Source organism: Triticum aestivum, chromosome 2A (genome assembly GCF_018294505.1).
Source record: "Triticum aestivum cultivar Chinese Spring chromosome 2A, IWGSC CS RefSeq v2.1, whole genome shotgun sequence".
Lineage (NCBI taxonomy): Eukaryota > Viridiplantae > Streptophyta > Magnoliopsida > Poales > Poaceae > Triticum > Triticum aestivum.
Window position 1 is genome coordinate 482,603,609 of NC_057797.1, and position 23,568 is coordinate 482,627,176.

At 47.3% G+C, this 23,568-nt stretch overlaps 2 protein-coding genes across 3 annotated transcripts; both read left to right on the plus strand.

Annotated features, from left to right (window-relative positions):
* The first annotated feature begins 6,943 nt into the window (after positions 1-6,943).
* On the plus strand, positions 6,944-11,802 carry LOC123189065 (probable metal-nicotianamine transporter YSL6). The gene is made up of 7 exons (XM_044601383.1): positions 6,944-7,460; positions 7,953-8,125; positions 8,210-8,307; positions 9,339-9,476; positions 9,710-9,899; positions 10,504-10,636; positions 10,729-11,802. Exons 1-7 carry the CDS (start codon positions 7,112-7,114, stop codon positions 11,658-11,660), a joined length of 2,013 nt encoding a protein of 670 aa, XP_044457318.1. The 5' UTR covers positions 6,944-7,111; the 3' UTR covers positions 11,661-11,802.
* Positions 11,803-11,921: 119 nt separating this feature from the next.
* LOC123189066 (probable metal-nicotianamine transporter YSL5) lies at positions 11,922-16,735 on the plus strand. 2 transcript variants are annotated; one of them, XM_044601385.1, is made up of 8 exons: positions 11,922-12,760; positions 12,886-13,058; positions 13,172-13,269; positions 13,964-14,101; positions 14,579-14,768; positions 15,109-15,238; positions 15,447-15,615; positions 15,650-16,735. In XM_044601385.1, exons 1-8 carry the CDS (start codon positions 12,367-12,369, stop codon positions 16,422-16,424), a joined length of 2,067 nt encoding a protein of 688 aa, XP_044457320.1. In that variant the 5' UTR covers positions 11,922-12,366; the 3' UTR covers positions 16,425-16,735. The 2 variants fall into 2 exon arrangements, with proteins under 2 accessions (XP_044457320.1, XP_044457319.1); XM_044601384.1 differs by having other exon boundaries at positions 15,447-15,591; positions 15,626-16,735.
* Positions 16,736-23,568: the final 6,833 nt, after the last annotated feature.

The window sequence follows — 23,568 nt, forward strand, 5'->3', positions numbered from 1 at the left end:
ACCGCATCCTCCATCGCCTCATCATCATCCCTGTAAGCTGAGGTTTCGGAAGTGGCAGCGCTAACAATTCCAAAGTTCGTTCAGTTAAAACAAGAAAAACAAAAAGCGCGGAGCGTCGAGTGAATACAAGGAAAGACACTCACGCGGAGGCGATAGGGATATCAATCTTGATCTTTGGCAGCGCCTTCCGAGTCTTCGGCTCTGCAACTTTGGGGTGCTTTGGCGCCTTCCCAGTCGGGGTTGGTGAAGAGATCCGAGGGCGCTTCAAAGACTGACCAGCCAGAGCAGTTGCCTTGTTGCGAGCACTCGGCCGTTCTTGGTCAAGCTTGGATTGCCTCTCCCTGCGAGGAGGCGACTCGACTTCTTCTCCAGCGCTTGAGTCATCGCTCCCTCTGTCCCCTTCACCATTGAAAGCCCCCTCGCCGCTTTCGCCGCCACTCGCCTCACCTTCCAGAGCTTGCTCTTGCTCCCCATTGGGCATGGAATACATTTCAATAATGGCCTGAAAGAAAGCAGGGAGAACAAAGTCAGTCGACGCAATATAGACGGCTGCGCGAGTGAACTCAGATTACAAGCAAAAACTCAGAATCAGACCTGCTCGGGTGCGTGGGACTGGTCGAATGGAGGGACTCTCCTGGCTCCCCTGGGATTGTCCTTATTCCCGGTAATGCTAGACAGCCATCTCCAGTGTGTCATCGTCGACCTCCTCCGGGTGGATCCGAGTGGAGTCTTCAAGACCCGAATACATCCACATCGGATGGTCTCGGGCTTGGAGAGGCTGGATGCGCCCCTGAAGGAAGACCTCCAAGAGATCCATACCAGTGACCCCATCGCGAATAAGCTGGACCACTCGGTCGACCAGCACCTGCACGTGCTCCTTCTCCTCCGGGAGCACCTTCAAAGGGGAGGGTTTTTCCACTCGGTCCATGGTAAAAGGAGGGAGGCCAGTCGATTGCCCTGGCGTCGACTGGTCTTTGCAGTAGAACCAAGTCGACTGCCATCCACGAACTGAATCGGGGAGAATCATGGCCGGAAAGGAGCTTTTTCCCCTCATCTGGATGCCAAGACCCCCACACATCTGGATCACTTGGGTCCTCTCGTCACTCGGATTAACCCTTTTCACTGTCTGGGAGCGACAAGTGAAGATATGCTTGAAAAGACCCCAGTGAGGTCAACAACCCAAGAAGTTCTCACACAAGAAAATGAACGCGGCAAGATAAATGATTGAGTTGGGGGTAAAATGGTGGAGTTGAGCCCCAAAGAAGTTCAGAAACCCTCGGAAGAAAGGATGAGGAGGCAAGGAAAACCCACGGTCGACGTGGGTGGCAAGAAGAACGTGCTCACCCTCCCGAGGCTGCGGCTCGGATTCCTTCCCCGGAAGCCGCGCCGCGTCGTAGGGGATCAGCCCCCCTTCGGCCAAGCCGTCGAGGTCGTCTTGGTAGATCCTCGAGTGGATCCAGTCGCCCTGGATCCAGCCCTTCGGCAGGCCAGACCGCGAGGAAGAACCGCCCCGGCTGGTCGCCTTCCCCTTCGACTTCGCCGTCGCCTTCTTGGCCCGCTCCAGAGCCGCTGTCTTCTCCCTCCCCATTGTCGCCGGCGAGGCGCGTGCGGTGCGATGGTGTTAGGGCGAGAGCGAGCGCGGCGGAGGGACGTGAGGGAGAGAAGAGGTAATGGGATGCACTGCTCGGGGGACTCCGGTCCAGGCGCTTTATATCAGGCCGCTCCCGAGTGGCTGACGGGTAGGCCCAGGCGGCCCTGTCAAATCCCGCAACGACTGCACGAGTGATACGTGGCGAAAAAGGTGGCGCAGGGATCGAGGCGGCTCCGCTCTATCTCGTCCGATTACTGCGGCCTCCCCCGCCCCGCGCGCTTCCCAAAATTCAGATCCCACTAAATCCGCGGGCAGCGAATAACTTGTCAGACCAAGGATCTCCTCCACACCATCACTCGGAGCCTTACAAGTAAAGAAACCCACTCGACGAGGAATTAAGAATGGATCAAGGCGACTGGAAAGGAAAGTTGCTGCCATCACTCAGGCCCGTTGATCTGAAACTAGATATGCTCACGACATGAAAACGAGTCGGAGAAGCTCTCAAATCCTTCCCCACTCAAACCTCGATCCATTCGGGGGCTAATGATGAAGCTATGTACCTAGGGTAGGGTCATGGACCTGTCCTACCTACCCTACCCGAGGACATCTCTAGAAGAAATCACCTTTCAATCGACTTGAAGGTGTTCCACTCGACAGACTCGAAGACACTCGACAGACTCAAAGACACTCGACCAAGAAGCAATCACTCGACCAAGATCCAACCACTCGACGGCCAGGAGACCTAAAGTCACTCCGCACGCTAACGGTCGGTCATTAAATAGCTTTTTATGGTCATCATAGCACTTTATTACTAGCGTTACTAGTAACGCCTCGCCTTAATGAACATTGAACCCTTGGTAACGTGGGCTGGCCGGGGGCCTGGCGCACTCTATATAAGCCACCCCCCCTCCGAGACAAGGGTTCGCACCTCTGTAACTCATACATGCATAATCCAGTCAACCGCCTCCGAGCTCCGAGACGTAGGGCTATTACTTCCTCCGAGAAGGGCCTGAACTCGTAAACCTTGCGTGCTTACAACTTCTCCACAGCTAAGATCCCGCCTCTCCATACGTACCCCCCTACATCACTGTCAGGCTTAGAACCACGACAATGTCTGCCCCCCTAGGCGCGCTCCCTGTCTCGTGGGCCCCCTGGAGCTTCACCGACCTCAACTCCAACTCCATATATTCGTGTTCGGGGAGAAAAAAATGAGGGAGGAGGATTCATCGCGTTTTACGATACGGAGCCGCCGCCAAGCCCTAAACTCTCTCGGGAGGGCTGATCTGGAGTCCATTCGAGGCTCCGGAGAGGGGAATCAGTCGCCGTCGTCATCATCAACCTTCCTCCATCACCAATTTCATGATGCTCACCGCCATGCGTGAGTAATTCCATCATAGGCTTGCTGGACGGTGATGGGTTGGATGAGATTTATCATGTAACCGAGTTAGTTTTGTTAGGGTTTGATCCCTAGTATCCACTATGTTCTGAGATTGATGTTGCTATGACTTTGCTATGCTCAATGCTTGTCACTAGGGCCCGAGTGCCACGATTTCAGATCTGAACCTATTATGTTTTCATGAATATATGTGAGTTCTTGATCCTATCTTGCAAGTCTATAGTCACCTACTACGTGTTATGATAAACCCCGAAGTGACAATAGTCGGGACCACTCCCGGTGATGACCATAGTTTGAGGAGTTCATGTATTCACTATGTGTTAATGCTTTGGTCTGGTACTCTATTAAAAGGAGGCCTTAATATCCCTTAGTTTCCATTAGGATCCCACTATCACGGAAGGGTAGGACAAAAGATGCCATGCAAGTTCTTTTCCATAAGCACGTATGACTATCTTCGGAATACATGCCTACATTACATTGATGAATTGGAGCTAGTTCTGTGTCACCCTATGTTATGACTGTTACATGATGAACCACATCCGGCATAATTCTCCATCACCGATCCAGTGCCTACGAGCTTTCCATATATTGTTCTTCGCTTATTTACTTTTCTGTTGCTATTGTTACAATCACTATAAAACACCAAAAATATTACTTTTTCTACCGTTACCTTTTGCCACCGTTACCACTACTATCATATTACTTTGCTACTAAATACCTTGCCGCAGATATTAAGTTATCCAAGTGTGGTTGAATTGACAACTCAGCTGCTAATACTCGAGAATATTCTTTGTCTCCCCTTGTGTCAAATCAATAAATTTGGGTTGAATACTCTACCCTCGAAAACTGTTGCGATCCCCTATACTTGTGGATTATCAAGCCGGAAGGAATCAGTCTGGATTCGTTGCGCCTGAGCATCCAAAGTGGCTCGTTCCGCAGTCATCCTAGCGTTCTCTGCCGCCAGGTCTTCCTTGGCTTGCGCTATCTCGTCACGCAATTTTGCAACCTTCGCGTTATGCTGATCTTGATTCGCCGTGTTAACATTTGCTGCTAACAATGTTGTTAAATTATCCAGCAAATCAGCCAAAAGTTGGGCTGGTGGGCGCACAGGGCCTCCTGCCCCAGCTGCCGTTGCTGCTGCTGACCCGGAAACCATTGCCGCTGCAGTCGAAGAATTCTGCACTGGCTGTGTACCGGCCATGAAAATCGTGACCCGGTTCGGCGGCTCATAGGGGTCCGGAATACTGTCGCCATCGGAACAACCCTCAAGCTTGCCGTCCTGCAGTTGATACAACGAAGTAGTCTCGCCCGTGGACGACTCACCATCAGAGTAGATCTCTGTCTCACCGCCAGACACGTATCCTTCCTCAAATTCTGCTCCATGGATGAATCCCATGAAGCAACATTTCACGGCAGGCTGAACTCGGGCGGGTCTTGCACGTTGAGCCGTTTCGATGATGTCGGTGCAGATGTCCGGCTTAGGGCCCGGCTCGCCGATTTTGCCGATGAAGACGTGGATTCTGTCGAAGGGGACCCGGTACCCGTACTCAATTGAGCCGACCTCGGGGCCCCAGCCTGCATCGTCGATGTAGAGCTTGCCGCGACGACTCTTGGTCATCTAGCCCACAACGTATCCCTTGATCCCTTCGAAGTTGCCCTTGAATTCTGGTCAACACTCAGATGGCCAATGGCATCCTCCACAGAGAAATCACGCCTCTGATGTTTCAGAGTGGTGACAAAGTTCCTTCAGGAATTAGGGAGCTTAGCGATTATGCAGCACGCGACAAAACTTTCCCGATAAATCACACTTAAGAAGCTCAAACTTCTTAACGATGCATATTATCTCATGAGCCTGCTCCAATACAGGACGGTTTTCAAGCATCTTGTAGTCGTGGAACTGCTCTATAATATGCATCTCGCTCCCGGCATCGGTGGCCTCGAACTTAGATTCGAGTGCCTCCCACAAGTCCCTGGCGACATGCACATGTAAATATGCGTCGACCAATTTATCTCCGATCACGCTAAGAACTGTTTCGAGAAACACAACGGTGTGGCCTCCGTGAACGCCTTCTCCTGTTCAGGAGCAATCGTTCCTGTGGAGACACCGGTCCCAGAACACGTTCATAGCCGTGAGCCATAAAGTAGTCTTAGTCTGCCAACGCTTAAAGTACGTATCGGTAAACTTATGCGTTTTTCAGTGCAGCGGCAAAGCCACTTTCCGAAAAATTCCTACACCGGTGACCTTCCAGTAGGCGAGGCAAAAGCCGCAGCAGCAGTGACGTCCTCCACGGCTGTCAGAAACTCTCCGTTAGTGACTGGCAAAATTAAGCGCGTAGGTGTGAGCTCGGCTCGGGTCATTCTCGCAACCCGCGGCGCGGTGGGCGGCAGAGGAGGAGTGCGCGAGGGCCTCTTCTATTCTCAAGCTTCAATAGTATGTGGAAGACAATCCCTTATAAAGAGGTCCAACTCCTTCTCCACTAGTGAGATGAGACTAAACTTTCCGCTACACCTAATGCCAATAAATCCATATGGGCCCTTAGAGATTTTTAGGAATTGCTAGATGGGCCTAAAGGCCATCCCATATTTCAGCATCCATAGCCGCAACGCGTCCTGACGGGGTCCTTCCCGGGCGTGTGGGGTTTCGAATCTACAAAAGCGTCCATCGGATTGCTTGCGTACTGCGCTTTCGAACGGGTCTCCTTCAACGTGAACTGCGGTGCATCACCCTCGGTGTTAAAGGTATATGATGACGTGTACGTATGCGAACACGGATTAATCTTTCTTTTCTTGGTGTGGAAGAGTCCGGTCTAAAAAACTCGGTTAAGCTAAGCAACCGCCAGAAGCGAGCGAAGCAATTAAAACGGCCGTAAGAGCATGGTTAAGCTAACCAACCGCCAGAAGCGAGGAACTCGTGCTCAGCTTAAAAATCAGGGTCAAGCTCAAACGCATAGCCTCCGGCTGGTACTGGCACTGCACTCTGGCTCCGATGGTTCACATTAGCAGCAGACCAAATCATGAGTACGTTTGTGGATACCATTACACTCAGCCCCACAAGATATAATACACATTTCCTGATGGTTCAAGCGAGTGTACATGTGTGGTTACACTTACGTCCGGGCCCACAAGATCTCGATCAAGGCCCGAGTTCTTTCGAGCTCGATCAAGATTAGCGTAGCAATCGGTAGAACTGTGTGGCCACGGTTAACTTAACTAGATGGGCCGTCCCCGCAACAAAAACAAGTATTATTACTGTGGACCGTAGTATAAAAACTAGGGAGACAGCGAGCGGCTGGCCAACACCACCAGCATGTTACGGGGACGGCAGTGAAAGCGTACGCCTTTGCACCACACGGAAGCCGGAAGCGAACCTCACGCCACCGCACCGGATCCCGGTCCCCAACACCAGACGCGAAGAAATTGTCAGGCACGGCTCGTTCTCTTCTCCCTCTTTGTCATGGCCCCAGCAGTCAGCAGATCCACCGACGTGTGCGACGAGCCAGCACGGGGGCCGTTTTCACACTCCCACAGAAGATCTCGAGGACCCCAAGTTCGAGCAAGATTCACGGCGCTCGAACCATCCCGCTCCTTTCGACGACCATGACAGGCGGGCCCGGAAACCTTTACCGTGGTGGGCTCAACCGGCACGTTATGGGCCCCGCGTGGATCGCCGGCACGTCTCTCTCGCTCGGCTTGAACGCCTTTTTAGACGAAATCAAACTCTGTATACCATGTCAAAATATAATCAAAATCAAACTCTGAACGTCTGAAGCGGGTGAAAAGAAGAATCCAACTCGGGACTGACAGGTGGGTCCGCATTGGCATCGACCCTAGGTAGGATAGGGTGCCACGGCCCGAAAGAAAAGGTCACGGACTCTAGGCCCCACATGTCATGGACCCCGTACTACACCAGGTGTCTGTGCTTTGCGGTGGCCATATCCGAAACCACTTATTAGTTTAGCAGTAAATCGGCTCTTAAATACACCCTCCCCGCCTCCGCACAGTCCTCACCTTCCTCCCTCGTCGGCGTCGCCTCTCCCTCTCCCACACGAAACCAGCTATCCCCCGATTCCGTGAGATCCGAGGAAGTTCGCCTCGCCTCGGCACTAGCCTCCGCCGCGTGGAAGATGGGATCGGAGGCGGACATGACCGGGCCCCTCCTCGCCGGCGGCAGCGGCGCCGCGCCGGCGGCGGAGGCGGAGGTGGTGCCGCCGTGGCGGGAGCAGCTCACGGTGCGGGGCATAGTGGTCAGCGCCATCCTCGGGGTGCTCTTCTGCCTCATCACGCACAAGCTCAACCTCACGGTGGGGATCATCCCCTCGCTCAACGTCGCCGCGGGGCTGCTCGGATACTTCCTCGTGCGGACCTGGACGGCGGCGCTCGAGAGGTTCGGCATCGTCTCCAAGCCCTTCACCAAGCAGGAGAACACCGTCATCCAGACCTGCGTCGTCGCCTGCTACGGCCTCGCCTTCAGCGGTACGTCTTCTCAACGTTACTTAGATTGCTTTGCTTGTTAGGTGGGAAGCTGCGATTCTGCCGTGTGATTTTGGGTTGCTTATTACTTACGTTTGGTTAGACCAGTTAACTAGAAGCCTTCCTGAATTGCGGAACTATGACGACCGTGGAAGTGTTAGTAGCCTGAACCGCTGAACCGCTGAATTATGATGACTGTGGGGGATATCTATTTTGGCGCAGGGAATGCCAAATTTGCATCATGAATATCGGGTTATAGTGTTGCATTTGTACTTTTGGAGTCGGAGGATTGCCGAATGATAGTTTGCCCGCTTCTCGTCGAGCTCACACTATGCCAACCATTATGTATCTTGATGCAGGGAATGTTAAATTTTACTACATCATAAATAGCCGGTTTTGGTGTTCCGTTGGGAGTGGGAGGGGTTGCTATGATTGTTCGCAATCGCACCCTTGTCATTGAGCTCACAATATCAATTGATGTTTCTATTGATGCAGGTGGCTTTGGGTCGTATATGCTTGCAATGGATCAGAAAACTTATGAGCTCATCGGGACTGATTATCCTGGTAACAGGGCGGTGGATGTTAAGAATCCTTCACTGAGTTGGATGATCGGATTCATGTTTGTTGTTAGCTTTCTTGGTCTATTTAGTCTTGTTGCGCTGCGCAAGGTATTCACTCATCTTATGGTTATCTGATCACCTTTTCTTTTTGATTAAGTGTGGTAAACTGATGTCTTTTTTTGTTTTTGCTAGGTGATGGTAATTGATTACAAGTTGACCTATCCTAGTGGAACTGCTACAGCTATGTTGATAAATAGCTTTCACACTACTTCTGGAGCTGAACTTGCAGAGTAAGAAACATACATTTGCTCGTTAGTTTTGTGCAAAAATAAATTAGCTTGCAGAGATGGTTCAATGTGCATTGTTTCTTCTTGTTGAGTGCGTTGTCCTTAAATTCCCTTTCTTCCCTGTGACACAATCAGATATTCATATGCATGAAACTGTTAACTGAAATGTAGTCTGCTGATGTAATAAATTGGGCTTTTGCACGAAACTATGCTGTAGAAACAAATGCAAAATTAATAATTCCAAAAATAAAGAGTGGTTTCTATCTACCTATGGTAGTTTTACTGGTATATCAGGTAATCCAAGTTTAGCATATACTCCCTCTGTCCACTTTTATAAGGCGTTTAGACAATTCAGACAACACACAAAATAGTGCACTGTCAGCTGTCCAAAACGTCTTATAAAATAGAACAGAGGGAGTATTTCCTATTGCTGCAAGTATTTTTGGTTCCATCTTCTAACCATCCAAGTTTAGCATATATATATATATATATATATATATATATATATATATATATATAAATATAAAATAAGACCAGTGGCACCTTTTCTGTGTACAGAAGTATAAGTATTTGCCACAGTAATATACTAATCTACTAAGTTGGAAGTGAGTTCTCAGCCGAGTATTTACCTCACATTATCCATCTAACTAGCATTTAGGTGATATGGTATCCTATATGGACTGAACTTTACTGAGGAGATGTGCTAGGTAGTTTTGTCTCTTATTTTCCTTGTAAAGCACAAATAGGAAATGTCGATCATAAGGTTTTATTTATCTATATATATGGAGGTTATTGTATTCAGACCAGGAATGATGTGATGTGCTCTAAAGACTAAAATAGCTTGGAAAGGGAGTGCACATTAAATGTTTAACCTATGCACGCAGGGTGGATCTGAAGATAGAAAATAACAGTTCTCTTGTCTGTACAGCTAATTATGCAGCATATACTCGCTAAATTGCAATGACCTTTGATTCCTTTGTAGCAGTGTTCCAAGTTTCTTTGTATTTATACTGAACTTCTGTTTATGGTTGCAGAAAACAAGTTAGCTGTCTTGGAAAGTATTTAAGCATAAGTTTTGTCTGGAATTGCTTTAAGTGGTTCTTCAGTGGTGTTGGGGATTCTTGTGGCTTTGATAATTTCCCTTCTCTTGGACTTGCAGCATTTAAGAACACGTAAGATTGCTTTTAATTTGTTTTTGTCATTTCCTCTAAGGTTAACTAGTCATAAGTCAAAATGCATATACATTTTAGTTTTGAGGGCGCAAAGAAATTTGCGTTCTTTGCCCCCTTGGCGGCCTTTAACCATCCCTCCCACTGCTATAACTTAGTTATCATGTGGAACTTGTCATCATCTAAGATGGATTATCCTTCCCATACTAAAAGTTTACCTGTTCCATATTTTCTAGGTTTTATTTTGACTTCAGTCCAACCTATATTGGGTGTGGTCTAATATGCCCACACATTGTTAATTGCTCTACACTTCTTGGAGCCATCATATCTTGGGGTTTTCTCTGGCCGTATATATCCACAAAAGCTGGGGAATGGTACCCAGCTGGCCTTGGAAGCAATGATTTCAAAGGACTCTATGGATACAAGGTATATTGATTTAAGATTTCATGATATTTATAACAACATTTAGTTCCATACTGCAGGCTGCAGCTTGACAATCCACCTATGATTTTTGTAGTAGAGCTAGAACTAGATTAATCACTTGTTACAAACTGTGGCTTGTTTCCACTCGATAATAATTAGCCAAGTAAATCTGTATATGCTGTTGAAGTAAACATGGAGTAATACTAATGATTCCCTTGCTGTTATGCATTTCATTAGCTGGCATTGTGATGGAAGCATTAAAAGTTTATTCAATATTCAGATTGTTTGAAATTTTGTTAGTTCTTAGCGAATTATAATATATACTCCCTCCGTTCCTAAATACTTGTCTTTCTAGGCATTTCAACAAGTGACTACATACGGAGCAAAATGAGTGAATCTACACTCTAAAATATGTCTACATACATCCGTATGTAGTAGTCATTTGAAATGTCTAGAAAGACAAATATTTAGGAACGGAGGGAGTAGATGGCAGCTCGTTTAACTCTGAAACTATTCTTTGTTCACAGACTGACCACTCTTTACTCATCAACTCTTTACAAGCTTATGTTTCGCAAAAACTAAATTGTCTCTCCATCCCATGTTCCAGGTTTTTATCTCTGTATCTGTGATACTTGGTGATGGTATCTATAACCTCATCAAGATCATTTATGCTACTATCAAGGAAATAATGAATGCACGATCAAAGCAAGGAAGGCTTCCCTTTGTCCGGGCTCAGGATGGTAATGTTCTTGCTGTACGCTGTACACCTACCAGGCTACCAGTATATCACATGTCATGCATCTCATCTTGTTCATGTCTTATTATTTTGCAGATGATGAAAGTTCTGAATTATCTTCCAAAGAAAAGCTTCTGAATGACGTATTTGTAAAGGACAGTATCCCTCCCTGGTTAGCAGGATCTGGTTATGTGGGGCTTGCAGCAATCTCAACTGCAACTGTACCAATGATGTTCCCACAGCTCAAGTGGTACCTTGTCCTTTCTGCCTATGTTGTTGCACCCCTACTCGCCTTCTGCAACTCATACGGCACCGGCCTAACAGACTGGAACCTTGCATCCACATACGGAAAGATTGGCCTTTTCATTTTTGCCTCATGGGTTGGCCAGCATGGTGGTGTGATCGCCGGCTTAGCAGCTTGTGGTGTCATGATGTCCATAGTGTCCACAGCTGCTGATCTCATGCAGGACTTCAAGACTGGTTACCTGACCCTCTCGTCACCAAGGTCCATGTTTGTGTCGCAGTTGATTGGGACTGCCCTTGGCTGTGTCATTGCTCCTCTCACCTTTTGGCTCTACTGGACGGCCTTCGATATTGGCAATCCTGATGGCATGTTCAAAGCTCCATATGCTGTCATCTTCCGTGAGATGGCGATTTTGGGCGTCGAAGGATTCTCGGCCCTCCCCCAACACTGCCTAGCAATCTGCTCTTTCTTCTTCTTTGCAGCCATAGCCATCAACCTCCTGAGGGACGTCACTCCAGACAGCGTGTCCAAATTCATCCCGCTCCCGATGGCCATGGCTGTTCCCTTCTACATTGGAGCGTATTTTGCGATTGACATGTTTGTCGGGACAGTCATCCTGTTTGTCTGGGAGAAGATTAACCGCAAGGAGTCGGAGGACTTTTCAGGTGCGGTTGCTTCGGGTTTGATCTGCGGTGACGGTATCTGGAGCGTCCCTTCTGCAATACTGTCTATCATGAGGATTGACCCGCCGATGTGCATGTACTTCAAGCCATCTCTTGCCTAGGGCGTAAATAGACTGTAGCTAGAATGTTGGTTTTATTGGGATGCCACAATAGAAGAGAATCGCATCGTGTACATATTTATTTCACACACACGTGTAAATCATACTGCGGCAAAAATAGCAGCAGCTCCGTTCATTCTGTTGATATCTCGACCCCTCTGTTGTCTTGCGTTTTTTATGTTTCCAATGCTGCAGTTTTCACATTTTGCTTGCTTGATCTAGTGTTTGCGCGGTACGGCTCTCTGGGAATTGCATATGCTTGGGCGCTCTGCCTCCAAAAAAAAAAGAAGCTTGTGCGCTTTGCCAAGCTGGGCAGGTAAGTAGGAAATCCACTATTCGATGGCTCTGATCTGAAAACCATTCCAGAACTTGCTTGATTATCCTCGAACTAAATCTCACACGCCTAAACTGACGCCGACGAATCTCAAAGCTCCACACATTTGAAGAAGTTTAAGATATCTTGTGATGGTTCGAATTGTGGGCACATTTGAAAACAAACTTTAGTGCTAACACCGTCCTTTGAACAAGACTGCAATCTTCCAAGAGATGTGATGATTTCTTAATAAATAAAGTATACGTAATTGCTGATGCCAACCACGAGGCTGCGATGATTTCTTGTAACGATTTGCTTGTGCAGTTGACTTAGTTGAGCATACAGATCACGAGTCCACTTTGACTTCCTACATGAGAAGTAGTTCCAAAATTCCAAATGAGAATGCGTACAGCATCCGAATCCGATGCTGAAATCCAAACCCTTGGCGCCACCACGTCATACCCCCCACTCCTCGCCGCCGGCGCCCGGGCCCTCCTACCCTCCGCCTCCGTGCCGCCACCGCCATGGCGGGAGCAGCCCACCCTCCGGGGCGTCGCCGTCGCGGCGGCGCTGGGCTCGCTGCTCTGCGTGGTGATCCACCGCCTCAACCTCACCGTCGGGGTCATCCCGGCCCTCAACGTCGCCTCCGGCCTCCTCGCCTTCTTCCTCACCACCGCCTGGCGGGCCGCCGCCGGGAGGCTAGGGTTCGGCCGCGGGAGCCCGTTCACCAGGCAGGAGAACACCGTCATCCAGACCTGCGCCATCGCGTGCGGCGGCCTCGCGTTCAGCGGTCAGGATATCTCTCTGCTACTCCAGTAGCTCTTTGCAGTGTTCACCGCGACATGTCGCCGTGAATTTCTCGAGCATTTAGTATTTTATTTTACGGAACGTCCCTCCCCTTCTTGTTCTTGGCAGGGTGCTCGGCATCGTACATCTTCGCGATGGATAGGAAGACGTATGAGCTCGTCGGGCCTGACTATCCGGGTAACCGAGTGGAAGACGTCAAAGATCCCTCGCTTGGTTGGATGATCGGTTTCCTGTTCCTCATTGCTCTCCTCGGGCCATTTGCTATTGTCATGCTACGAAAGGTATATTTTCTTGTATGGAAATGTTGCAAACATGGATTCTGGAAAAAAATTACCCTTGACTACAGAGTTAAAGTCCGCGTTTATGTTATTGTTTCTTAAGTCAAGTGCTGCAGGTATTGGTGGTTGATTACAAGCTTGCATTTCCTGGTGGGACAGCTACAGCACTGATGATTAATAGCTTGCATGGAGAACAAGAAGCTGATGTTACAGGGTATGGCAATTAGTACTTAGCTAAGTTCCGAGAATGTGGACACGGTGTCTTTTTTATGCATAATTACATGCCTTTCAACCGTACTCCAGACAACAAGAATTTTGGCTGCACTGGATAACCAATCCCGAGAATATGCATGACATGTTCTTGATGATGCCAGATTAACAATCTTCCCACCCGGCCTCCCAGTGAGTGACAGATACACAATCATGCAAACTTGCGTGATTGCGTCTGTTGTCACCAGATATGACTATGCATATGTTCTAAACTCTAAAGGAAATACACTTATGCTAAAATGGAGCCTGTGGGAAGTAGAGATGCATGAGCGATGGAAATAATTCATCTTTGCATACTGTTTTAGCACCTCCACTATTCACTTCCATGGCATCAGTGCCAAAAGGACAGATGTGCAGAAACCTGGTGGTTTATAGAGAATTCAGATGTGTGAAACTTGTTCAATCCATTTTCATCGAGCCAGCTAATGGCCACAAACATTTCGTAGTAAGTTTGGCCATTTGGGGCATTATAAGAACCTCTAGGTTCCGGAACAGAATTCTTAGCACAAGTGACACTACATTATACATGAGACTTGCTAATTTTCTATGCTGTTTGTAGTATTCATACACCACTTTAATTTCTGTAAGTATATACCCTTTTTCACATGTTTCTGCATTTTTATTGTATTGCCTTGCAGAAAGAAAGTCCTTTGCCTTGTAAAGTACATGAGCCTGAGTTTTGCCTGGAGCTTCTTTAAGTGGTTCTTTAGTGGTGTTGGTGACTCTTGTGGTTTTGACAATTTCCCAACATTTGGAGCTGCAGCTTTTAAGAACACGTAAGTCATCAATGACCCAATCACCCCCCTCCCCACCCCCTCTTCTGTACGCACACTGATGCTGACACACTTAACATTGTGGTTGCAATGAACGTGGACTGATTACTTGGGATGAGCTGTGGATGATGAATGTGAACTTCATATGTTATTGCTAAATCATGTACTCACCATTTTGTGTTAACTAAGATTTCATTATCATTGGGGAGGATCTGAGATCCGCAGACAAGTAATATACATTATAATTGACAGGCTCACTTTCATTCTTTCCCCCAAATTATGCATCTTCCTATTACGGTGCTAGTGACATTTTTAAAATACATAAGAATAGAAGTTACACCATCAATGACTAGTTTGCCACACTTCATGCTTTTTACCTATTCAAACTTGAGCTTGACTATAAGTTGTACGATATATATTATCTGTGATCTAGTTAAGAATGTCCAGTTGTCTGAAGTTATGTTTATCACATTCTGGCAGGTTTTATTTCAACTTCAATCCCAGTTATGTTGGATATGGTCTTATTTCTCCCCATATTGTTAACTGCTCAGTTTTTCTCGGGTCAGTCATATCATGGGGTTTTCTTTGGCCATTTATCGCTACGCAATCTGGCGATTGGTACCCAGATAACCTTAGTAGCAGTGACTTCAGAGGCCTATATGGTTACAAGGTACTTTTTTTTATATATAAAGGGTGGATTTTATCATATCTGTAATATTCTTTATATTCACAGATTCATTTGGTTGATGATAGTTTTCTCTTTGGTTGCAATTCCACTAAATTCACTCTGCAATTATCTTCAAATTCATCCGAAGCATTTCTTTTGAAGAGATTCTTTTTGCAAACAACTGTCCTTTTGATTGTAGTCAGTGTCATGGAAGTAACATGGGCTGCACGTGGATTTTCTTTTTCTTTTTTTTGATGTTTAGGGTAATCATTTGTAATATGAAATTAATGTAACATGGCCATGGTTGATTTTCTTCATATCATAAAGATGTTTATCCCTGCAGGTTTTTGTAGCCATTTCCATCATACTTGGAGATGGCCTCTACAACTTGGTCAAAATCTTTGTTGTCATTGCAAGAGAAATCTGTATTGTGCAATTAAAAAAAGGTGATCAGCCTGTTCATGCTCTTCAAGGTAACATCAGCAATTCTTGTTGTACAATTTTTGTTGCCCATTCAACGCGTTTACCATTTTATGACTTGAATTTGTTGCCTAAGAGCATTGATTGTACAGAATACAGGTCAATTATTCTTCAGTAATTCATTTCCTTGTAGTACAGTTGTGTTAGTTACTGTATTTGCTTGCAAGATATCATCTTGAATCATTTCTTTATATTTTTCAGATAATAAGAACTCTAGACAATCAAGGGATGATGAGCTTCAGATTGAGATGTTCTTCAAAGATAGGATACCCACACGGTTTGCTGTTTCTGGTTACATTGTACTTGCAGCAATATCCACCGCAGCTGTGCCCACCATATTTCCCCAGCTGAAGTGGTATGTGCTTGTCTGCTACTTACTTGCTGAAGTGGTATCTTGTGCTTGTCTGCTACTTACTTGGTCCGGCCATTGCCTTCTGCAACTCCTACGGGATGGGCCTCACAAACTTGAACCTTGCACCCACCTATGGCAAGATTGCCCTCTTTATATTCGCCTCGCTCGTCGGTAGCAGCGATGGTGGCGTCATTGCTGGCCTTGCAGCATGCGGCATAATCATGTCCATTGCCTGCTCTGCGGCAGATCTGATGCAGGACTTCAAGTGCGGCTACCTCACCCTCTCTTCACCACGTTCAATGTTCATCTCCCAGCTAACTGGCGTCGTGCTCGGATGCGTCATAGCTCCGCTCACACTGTGGCTCTTCTGGGCAGCCTTCGATATTGGTGACCCTGATGGTGAGTACAAGGCTCCGTTCGCCATCATCTTCAGGGAGATGGCCATTCTTGGGGTCGAAGGCATTGCCGCTCTGCCCCAGCACTGCCTCGAGATTTGTTGCGCATTCTTCTTGGCCGCGATGGCCGTCAATCTCCTGAGGGACGTGACGCCCGCCAGTGCGTCGAGGTTCATCCCCATACCAATGGCGATGGCTGTGCCGTTCTACATTGGCGCGTTCTTCGGCGTGGACATGTTAATTGGGACGGTAATCTTGTTCGTGTGGCAGAAGTTGAACCGGAGGGGTGCTGATGATTATGCGGTGGCAGTGGCGTCCGGGCTGATCTGTGGGGATGGGATATGGAGCATTCCATCTGCTGTTCTGTGCATCCTGAGAATTGATCCACCGGTCTGCATGGCCTTTAGGCCGTCCTCTGCCTTTTCCAGGTGAGAAGATGGATCCAGGGCTCACTCTAGGACATGGATTTGTGCCATTGAGTGATGAATCTCTGTAATTTCATACGTACAGATGTGCATCGTTTTACTCCTGTACAAAGGAAAACGAACCACAGCACTTTGGATTTGGAGCCATATTGCTCCTAACCAACTGTACCAAACATCGCGTTACACACATCCACTGTCTTCCATCTGTCTTTTTTTTGAACGGTCATCGGGGGAGGGGATCCCTCCCCACCTGAATATATTGATCAAAAAGCTGCCAAAGCCAAGAGTTACCTCGTAAACTTTGGTTGTTTTATCTTCCATCTGTCTTTCGGGCCTTCCATGTTTCACTAGTCATTATGCCAAAAATATCCTTGTTCATGTGTATATTTGTTTTTTTTGTGAGTAGTACATTTGTCTTATCTCAATTCAAACTTTGTATAACTTTGATTAAGTTTATAGAGATATATTTTCATATGGTACTCCCTCCATGTCAATATAGTGCATGTTAGTTTTGTCCTAAGTGAAACTTTGTAAACTTCCACCAAGTGTATAGAGAAAATTATCGATATTTACAATATCAAATCAATGATATCCAATGATATGGAATCCATCATAAAACGTAGCATTGCATTGTATTGATTTGGTATTCTAGATATTGATTATTTTTTCTACAAACTTGGTTAGGTCTAAAAAAATGACTTTAAAAAATCCAAAAGACATTACATTTTTATATTAAAATGGCATGATTCCTGCATTTATTAACAAAAGTTGCTCAGTTAACTAGGGAAATCCGAGCGAAAACCAAATTGCCAAGTTAATCATCGAAAACCAGGCGGAAAACCAACACATCCACTAAGCGGCACACATAAATACCCCACTCACACTGCCTGGCCGAGACAACACACATGTGTCATCGTCATCACTCATGATCCCCTAGAGGCGTAACTGACATACCAAAATCTCGAGGAGACGACTTTGACTTCGCCGTAGGCAATTGTCGACTCAACCAACATCACAGAGGCCGCCTGGGGCTATATAAAGATGCGCGCAAAATTCAGCCACCTGCGACCAGACCAGACAGCGTAGCTCCAGCTCTAACAAAGAGCTGTGAAGGAGAACTAGGCACGTGTGGCGCCGCATAAGATCACCGAACGAACCACATGTTGCTCGTCATCGTCCGTCACCGAGGTCTGCCACTGCAGCTTCGATTTCGCAGCAACAAACCAGCTAAGAAAATCCCACGGATACGCCCGAGAAGAGCCGACCATCGCAACTATTGTCGCGCCTTCGACATCACTCCCTCATCATCGTTGCCACAGAAGCCTTAACGCCAACACCGACGTCGAGAGCAACCTCGTCGCCCACACGACACGAGGCCAAACGCGCTCGATGCAGCGGAACCAACCCCGACCTTCATCCTCCACGTCGCGCCCTGCGCAGCCCGCCAACACCACCTTTCGAGGCCGCCACCTGACATGTCACCGCCCATACTCAAGATGCAATGCCGCATGACCTGGATGCCTGCAGCCCGCACTGCTCATGGAAACCGCATGCAGACCATGAATGCCGCACCACATCCGGGGTCGTCGCCCAGACCTGCTGCTGCTCGCCCTTGAGTTGCAACAATGCACGACACGGATGCTCGCAGCCCATGCTGCTCAGAACAACCACACGTAGACGGCAGACCACGAATGCCGCACCACATTCGGGGTCGTCGCCCAGCCATGCTGCCGCTCTCTCTCGAGTTACAACGATGCACGACGCGGATGCTCGCAGCCCATGCTGCTCAGAACAACCACACGTAGACGGCAGACCACGATCGCGGCACCGCATCCGGGGCCGCCACCTGAAAGTGCTAGTTATCGACTAGAGGGGGGGTTTGAATAGGCGACTTTTATGGAAGTCTTCAAAACACGGGGGCTTTGAAGACAAACAGTAGAAATGAACCTATTGATATGCAGCGAAAGGTAGACTACACTAGACAAGTCATAGTCAAGTAAGCCATGAAGTGAAAGCACGAAGACTATCAGCAGCTAGGTAGTATGGATCAGGAAGGAAAATAATATGAAGCCAAACAACAACAGTCTTCACCCAGTGAAGTCAATCAGATCATGCAAGCAGGCAAAGACTTCACGAAGACAAACTGTAAGTAAAGAGAGGTAAAGGATAGAACGAGTTGCTTGGTGAGGACAAGGATTTGTTGGACCAGTTCCAGTTGCTGTGACAACTGTACGTTTGATTAGGGAGGCTGAGATTCAACTCATAAGACCGCGTCTTCACCTTATTCCCCTTGAGCTAAGGACACATAGTCCTCGCCCAATCACTCTGGTAAGTCTTCAAGGTAGACTTCCAAACCTTCACAGACTTCGTTCATAAGCGATCCACAATGACTCTTGGATGCTCAAACACGACGCCTAACCGGTTGGAGGATTCACAGTCCTCAAGTGTAACAAGTCTTCAGATCACGCAGACAAAAAGACTTCAGTGATGCCTAACACTCTTTGGCTCTGGGTGTTTAGGGCTTTGTCCTAACAAGGATCTCTCTCTCAAATGCTTCGAAGGTGGGTTGCTCTCAAACGACAAAAGCCGTGCACTAACTCTGAGCAACCACCAATTAATGGTGTAGGGGGTGGGCTATTTATAGCCAGGAGGCAACCCGACCTGATTTGTCCGGAATGACCTTAGGTCACCAAGGAACTGACACGTGTCCAACGGTCAGATTTCAAACACACGCGTCAGCTTGACTTGGGCTACAAGTAAAGCTGACTCGTCCAGCTCTGGATAAGATTTGCTCTCATTGTCTTCGCTCAAAGACATAGGATTTGGTTGAGCATCACATCAGTCACTCTGACTTTGTTCACTTGGACCCCACTTAATAGTACGATGGTTCCTATGACTCAACAAAGAAGAAAAGGAAAAAATGAAATAACTATGTATTTGTACTCCATAGTCTTCATGTGAATGTTTTCTCAAGTCATAATCTTCGTTGTGAATATCTTCACAGACCACCATTGTCTTCAATGTCTTCACACATTCTTAGGGGTCATCTCTGGTAGGTAAACCGAATCAATGAGGGACTTCTACCTGTGTTATCCTGCAATTCTCACAAACACATTAGTCCCTCAGCCACGTTTGCCGTCAATACTCCAAAACCAACTAGGGGTGGCACTAGATGCACTTACAATCTCCCCCTTTTTGGTGATTTATGACAAACTGGTTGAAGTTTTCAACGAGGATAAAAGTATGTGAAAGTTTGAGAATTAAGGCATTGTCTTCATAAGTAGTTAAAGGCCCCCCCTGAAGATGTGCATATAAGTAGTTTGCCTTTGAATGCAAATGCACACGGCAGGTTTTACTTTGTGGAGATCCTCTTCACTTATGAAGACAATTCATCATGCATGTAAAGATATAACAAAGATAAATACATGCATAATGTAAAATGGACGTCTGCGAAATGACTTCATGCGGAATTTATCATTGCATCATAGAGTATCAGAAAAATTAGCAGATGACCATCGAGTTTAAGTGTTACAACCCCAAAGAACTAAATGTATCAAAAGACGAGAGTTGTAAACACTTGGCAAAAAAAATACTGCAACCACGCATAAGGACCCGCTTGAAGACTATCAACTCATACGCTTCTCCCCCTTTTGTCAGTAAGGACCAAAAAGGTTTGAAGACATAGAGTATCTACTCATTCCCATCAGGAGTAGAAGCAGGTACAGGGTCGACATTGGAGTTCGCTGGTCTAGAAGGGCCTGGTGCAGTGTCGAGATGCGGCGAAGCCATGGTTGGTGAAGTGGCATCGTCTTCTTCATCAACGACTCTCGCAACAATAGTTGCACCCGAAGAGGAATACTCAGAATCTTCAATGGATGGAGTGCGACGCCATCTTGCATTTTGTGGAGGCCTGGAGTCAAATTTGAAACCCTCTGCGAAGCCTTCTTCGTGAAGATCTTCTTCAGGGCATAGGAGTGTGAGACTCTTCCAAGACCTTCGACAGGCTTCATGGGCAACGAATGAGTTCTTGGTGGCCAAGTTTCTGATGTGATTGACGTCCACCAAGATACTATGCATCTAATGCTTTAGCCAGTCATGATGCTTGTCCCGCTTCTGATGTAAGGCCACAAGAAGCTCTCGGTCATTGAGAACACGAGAATGCTTTCGAGGCCTTTGAGCAATTGTACTCTCAGTGGCTTCAGTGTTTGCACGATGGGGCACACACATATTGCCAGCCAGAGGATAAGCAAGAGTTGCAGCATTTGGAACATGAATCCCCTCAATTGGTTGCGTGAAACTTTGATGATCATCATTTTGAAGACATAGAGGTGTATTGGCAGGCTCTGGGTAGATGGCGTCAACAGACAGATCAACCTCAGGCAAAAATACCAGATGATTGCGTGCTGAGGGCTGATAGTCAATAGTGGAGTGAAGCTTAATGAGACGCATCACCCATGGAGCGTAAAACTTTAGGCTAAAAAGATCAATTCCAGACGCAACTAACTGTCGAATGAAGAGATCCTGGGAATTGAATCGAATGCCATTGATGATGTAGAACACCAAAGTCTTCATAGCTCCTTCAAGTTTGGCTTCAGAAGTATATCCCTTGATTGGCCATAGAGTATGCCTCATAATATGATAAACTGTGCAGGGCAAGTACTCGAGGTCTTTAACATAGAACACTTGGGGGTATTCAGCATCTGGGGGCAGTGGCTTCATCATGCTGAGCATTTCGCTCATGTTGGGTTTAGGCCTCTGGAAGATGCTCTGCAGTTCTTCGCGGTGACGCTGACAACCAGACTCATAGAATTCGCCTGGAGTGGGCAGGGAAGTAAGCTCAATGATGTCTTGAGCTTTGGCTTCATGATGCACATCACCTGTCATCCACTCAAGAACCCATGTCTTCGGATCCCTGTTGTAGCCGCGAATATGAAGTGTGGCATAGAATTGCAGTAGAAGTTCTTCATTCTAGTGCTCCTTGTCAGTGACAAAGGGCAGAAGACCAACCTCCCTGAAACAGTCGAGGGCTTCTTCAAGACAGGGCAGCCCAACAATAGCTTCACAATCAAGGCGCATGTGGGGAAATATTCGCCCTTGATTGTACAGAATGCAAGAATAGTAGCTGCGCTGCTGATAGCTCCAAAATCGATCAGATGAGATCTTTGGCTTCGAGTAAGGATTCTTGGTGCTATCAAAGAAGGTGTTGTGGGCTCTGAAGCTATTGACGCTGAATGATCCAGGCAATGTAGCAGTCCCTGGAAGCCTTGGCAGCCTTGGCTTTGGCTTCTGAACTTGGGGCCTCTGCTCCACATGATAGTCATATTGAGGCCCGGGAGCAGTGGGAGGCACCATGACGGGCCATTTCATAGTGATCAGCTGTCCATGATCAAAGGCCTGTTCAATTGTGTGAGGCCTTGGAGATGGAACAGTGGCTTCAGCATGCACAGTGGCTTCACGTTGTACTTGAGCTTCAGGCATCACATTAGCTTTAGATTCCATATTGGCTTCAGATGCCACATTGTTTTCAGGCGCCACATGGTCTTCAGCCATGGCAGTGTCATTGGCTTTAACATCAGTGTTTGTGGCCGCCTCAGTAGTTTCAACCTCCGTCTGATCAATGACAGGAGGGTCGGTCACAGACCCATTCTCCCCGAGAATGACTGGTTCAGTAGGAGGGGGTGTAGCAACTCTTTCTTCTCTTCTTTCTTCTTCATTTTCTTCATCGGCTGATGCAGCCCGAATGTCTTCAGTAGTTTTGGCTTAAGACTCAGAGACATTCACAGTTGGTGTGGCTTCAGGGAACACTTGACGTGCTACCGAGCTTTGTTGCACGTGCCCTTCTAGAATGCTCGACATGGTGACCTGTGACCTGGGGCCTTTGCGAAGCCTGCGAAAAGCGGGCGACGCCTGTGAAGATGGAGTGGTCTGTACCATGTAGCTATCATCTTCAATCACTGGAGTGGTGTCTTGAGGTGGTGGAGTTCTGGGAGTGTCATCAAGAATGGGGGTGTCTTGTTGAGGGCGATCGGCCCACGAAGCATCCTGAGTGATTGGCGTCAAAGGATGACCAATACTGATGAGTTCGCTGTTTGTATGAACAGGCGATGATACCGTGTGGTGCTCAATTTGAGGAAGGACTTCATCATCTTCAACATTGTCTTCATGATCAATATCTTCAGCTGTGGTGGGGTCGACAACTGGTACTTCTTCATCTTCAGGAGCCTTTGTGGTAGCAGGCTCGTGAATAACTAGATGATGCTCTTGGCTCATGGAGGCAGGACGGGCAATAGAGATTGGCTCAACCACAAGGGGCTCAGAGGCAGCAGCCGCACACTCTTTCTTTAAAGACTTAGTCTTTAGCTTCTTCTTGGATGGAGCATCATCAGAAGCATCCTTGTGCTTGCGCTTCTTGGCTTCGGCTTCAGCTGCCCTTGTCTTCTTTAGTTCCGAGCCTGCTGAGGGGACCTTAGGCTTCGAGCCTGTCATGCTGGCAGGGAAGACAAAATGTGAGGTTCTTCCTGCCTTGGTGCTTCACTTCGGGCCGCAGCAGACTTCTTCTTCTGTTTGGCAGCCATTCTAGGGTCGATACCAGGACACCCCAGAGCCTTGCGCTTCTCAGCCTCACTATGAGCTTGAACGCATTTCTGCACAAAGTACTTCATGCACTCTCTTGAGCCTTTAGTATCTTCATTCTTCTTGTGAAACTGTTCCTTGAGCTCATTCATCATCACCTTGAAGCTTTGAACTTCTGCCACACTGAGCTTTGCCATGTTCTTCTTGAACTGCGCCTTTGTAAGTGCGTCTAGTGCCACCCCTAGTTGGTTTTGGAGTATTGACAACAAACTTGGTTGAGGGACTAATGTGTTTGTGAGAATTGCAGGATAACATAGGTAGTAGTCCCTCATTCATTCGGTTTACCTACCAGAGATGACCCCCAAAAATTGGTGGCTGCTCAGAGTTAGTGCACAACTTTTGTCGTTTGAGAGCAACCCACCTCCGAAGCATTTGAGAGAGAAATCCTTGCGAGGACAAAGCTCTAAACACCCAGAGCCAAAGAGTGTTAGGCATCACTGAAGTCTTTCTGTCTGCGTGACCTGAAGACTTGTTACACTTGAGGACTGTGAATCCTCCAGACGGTTAGGCGTCGCATC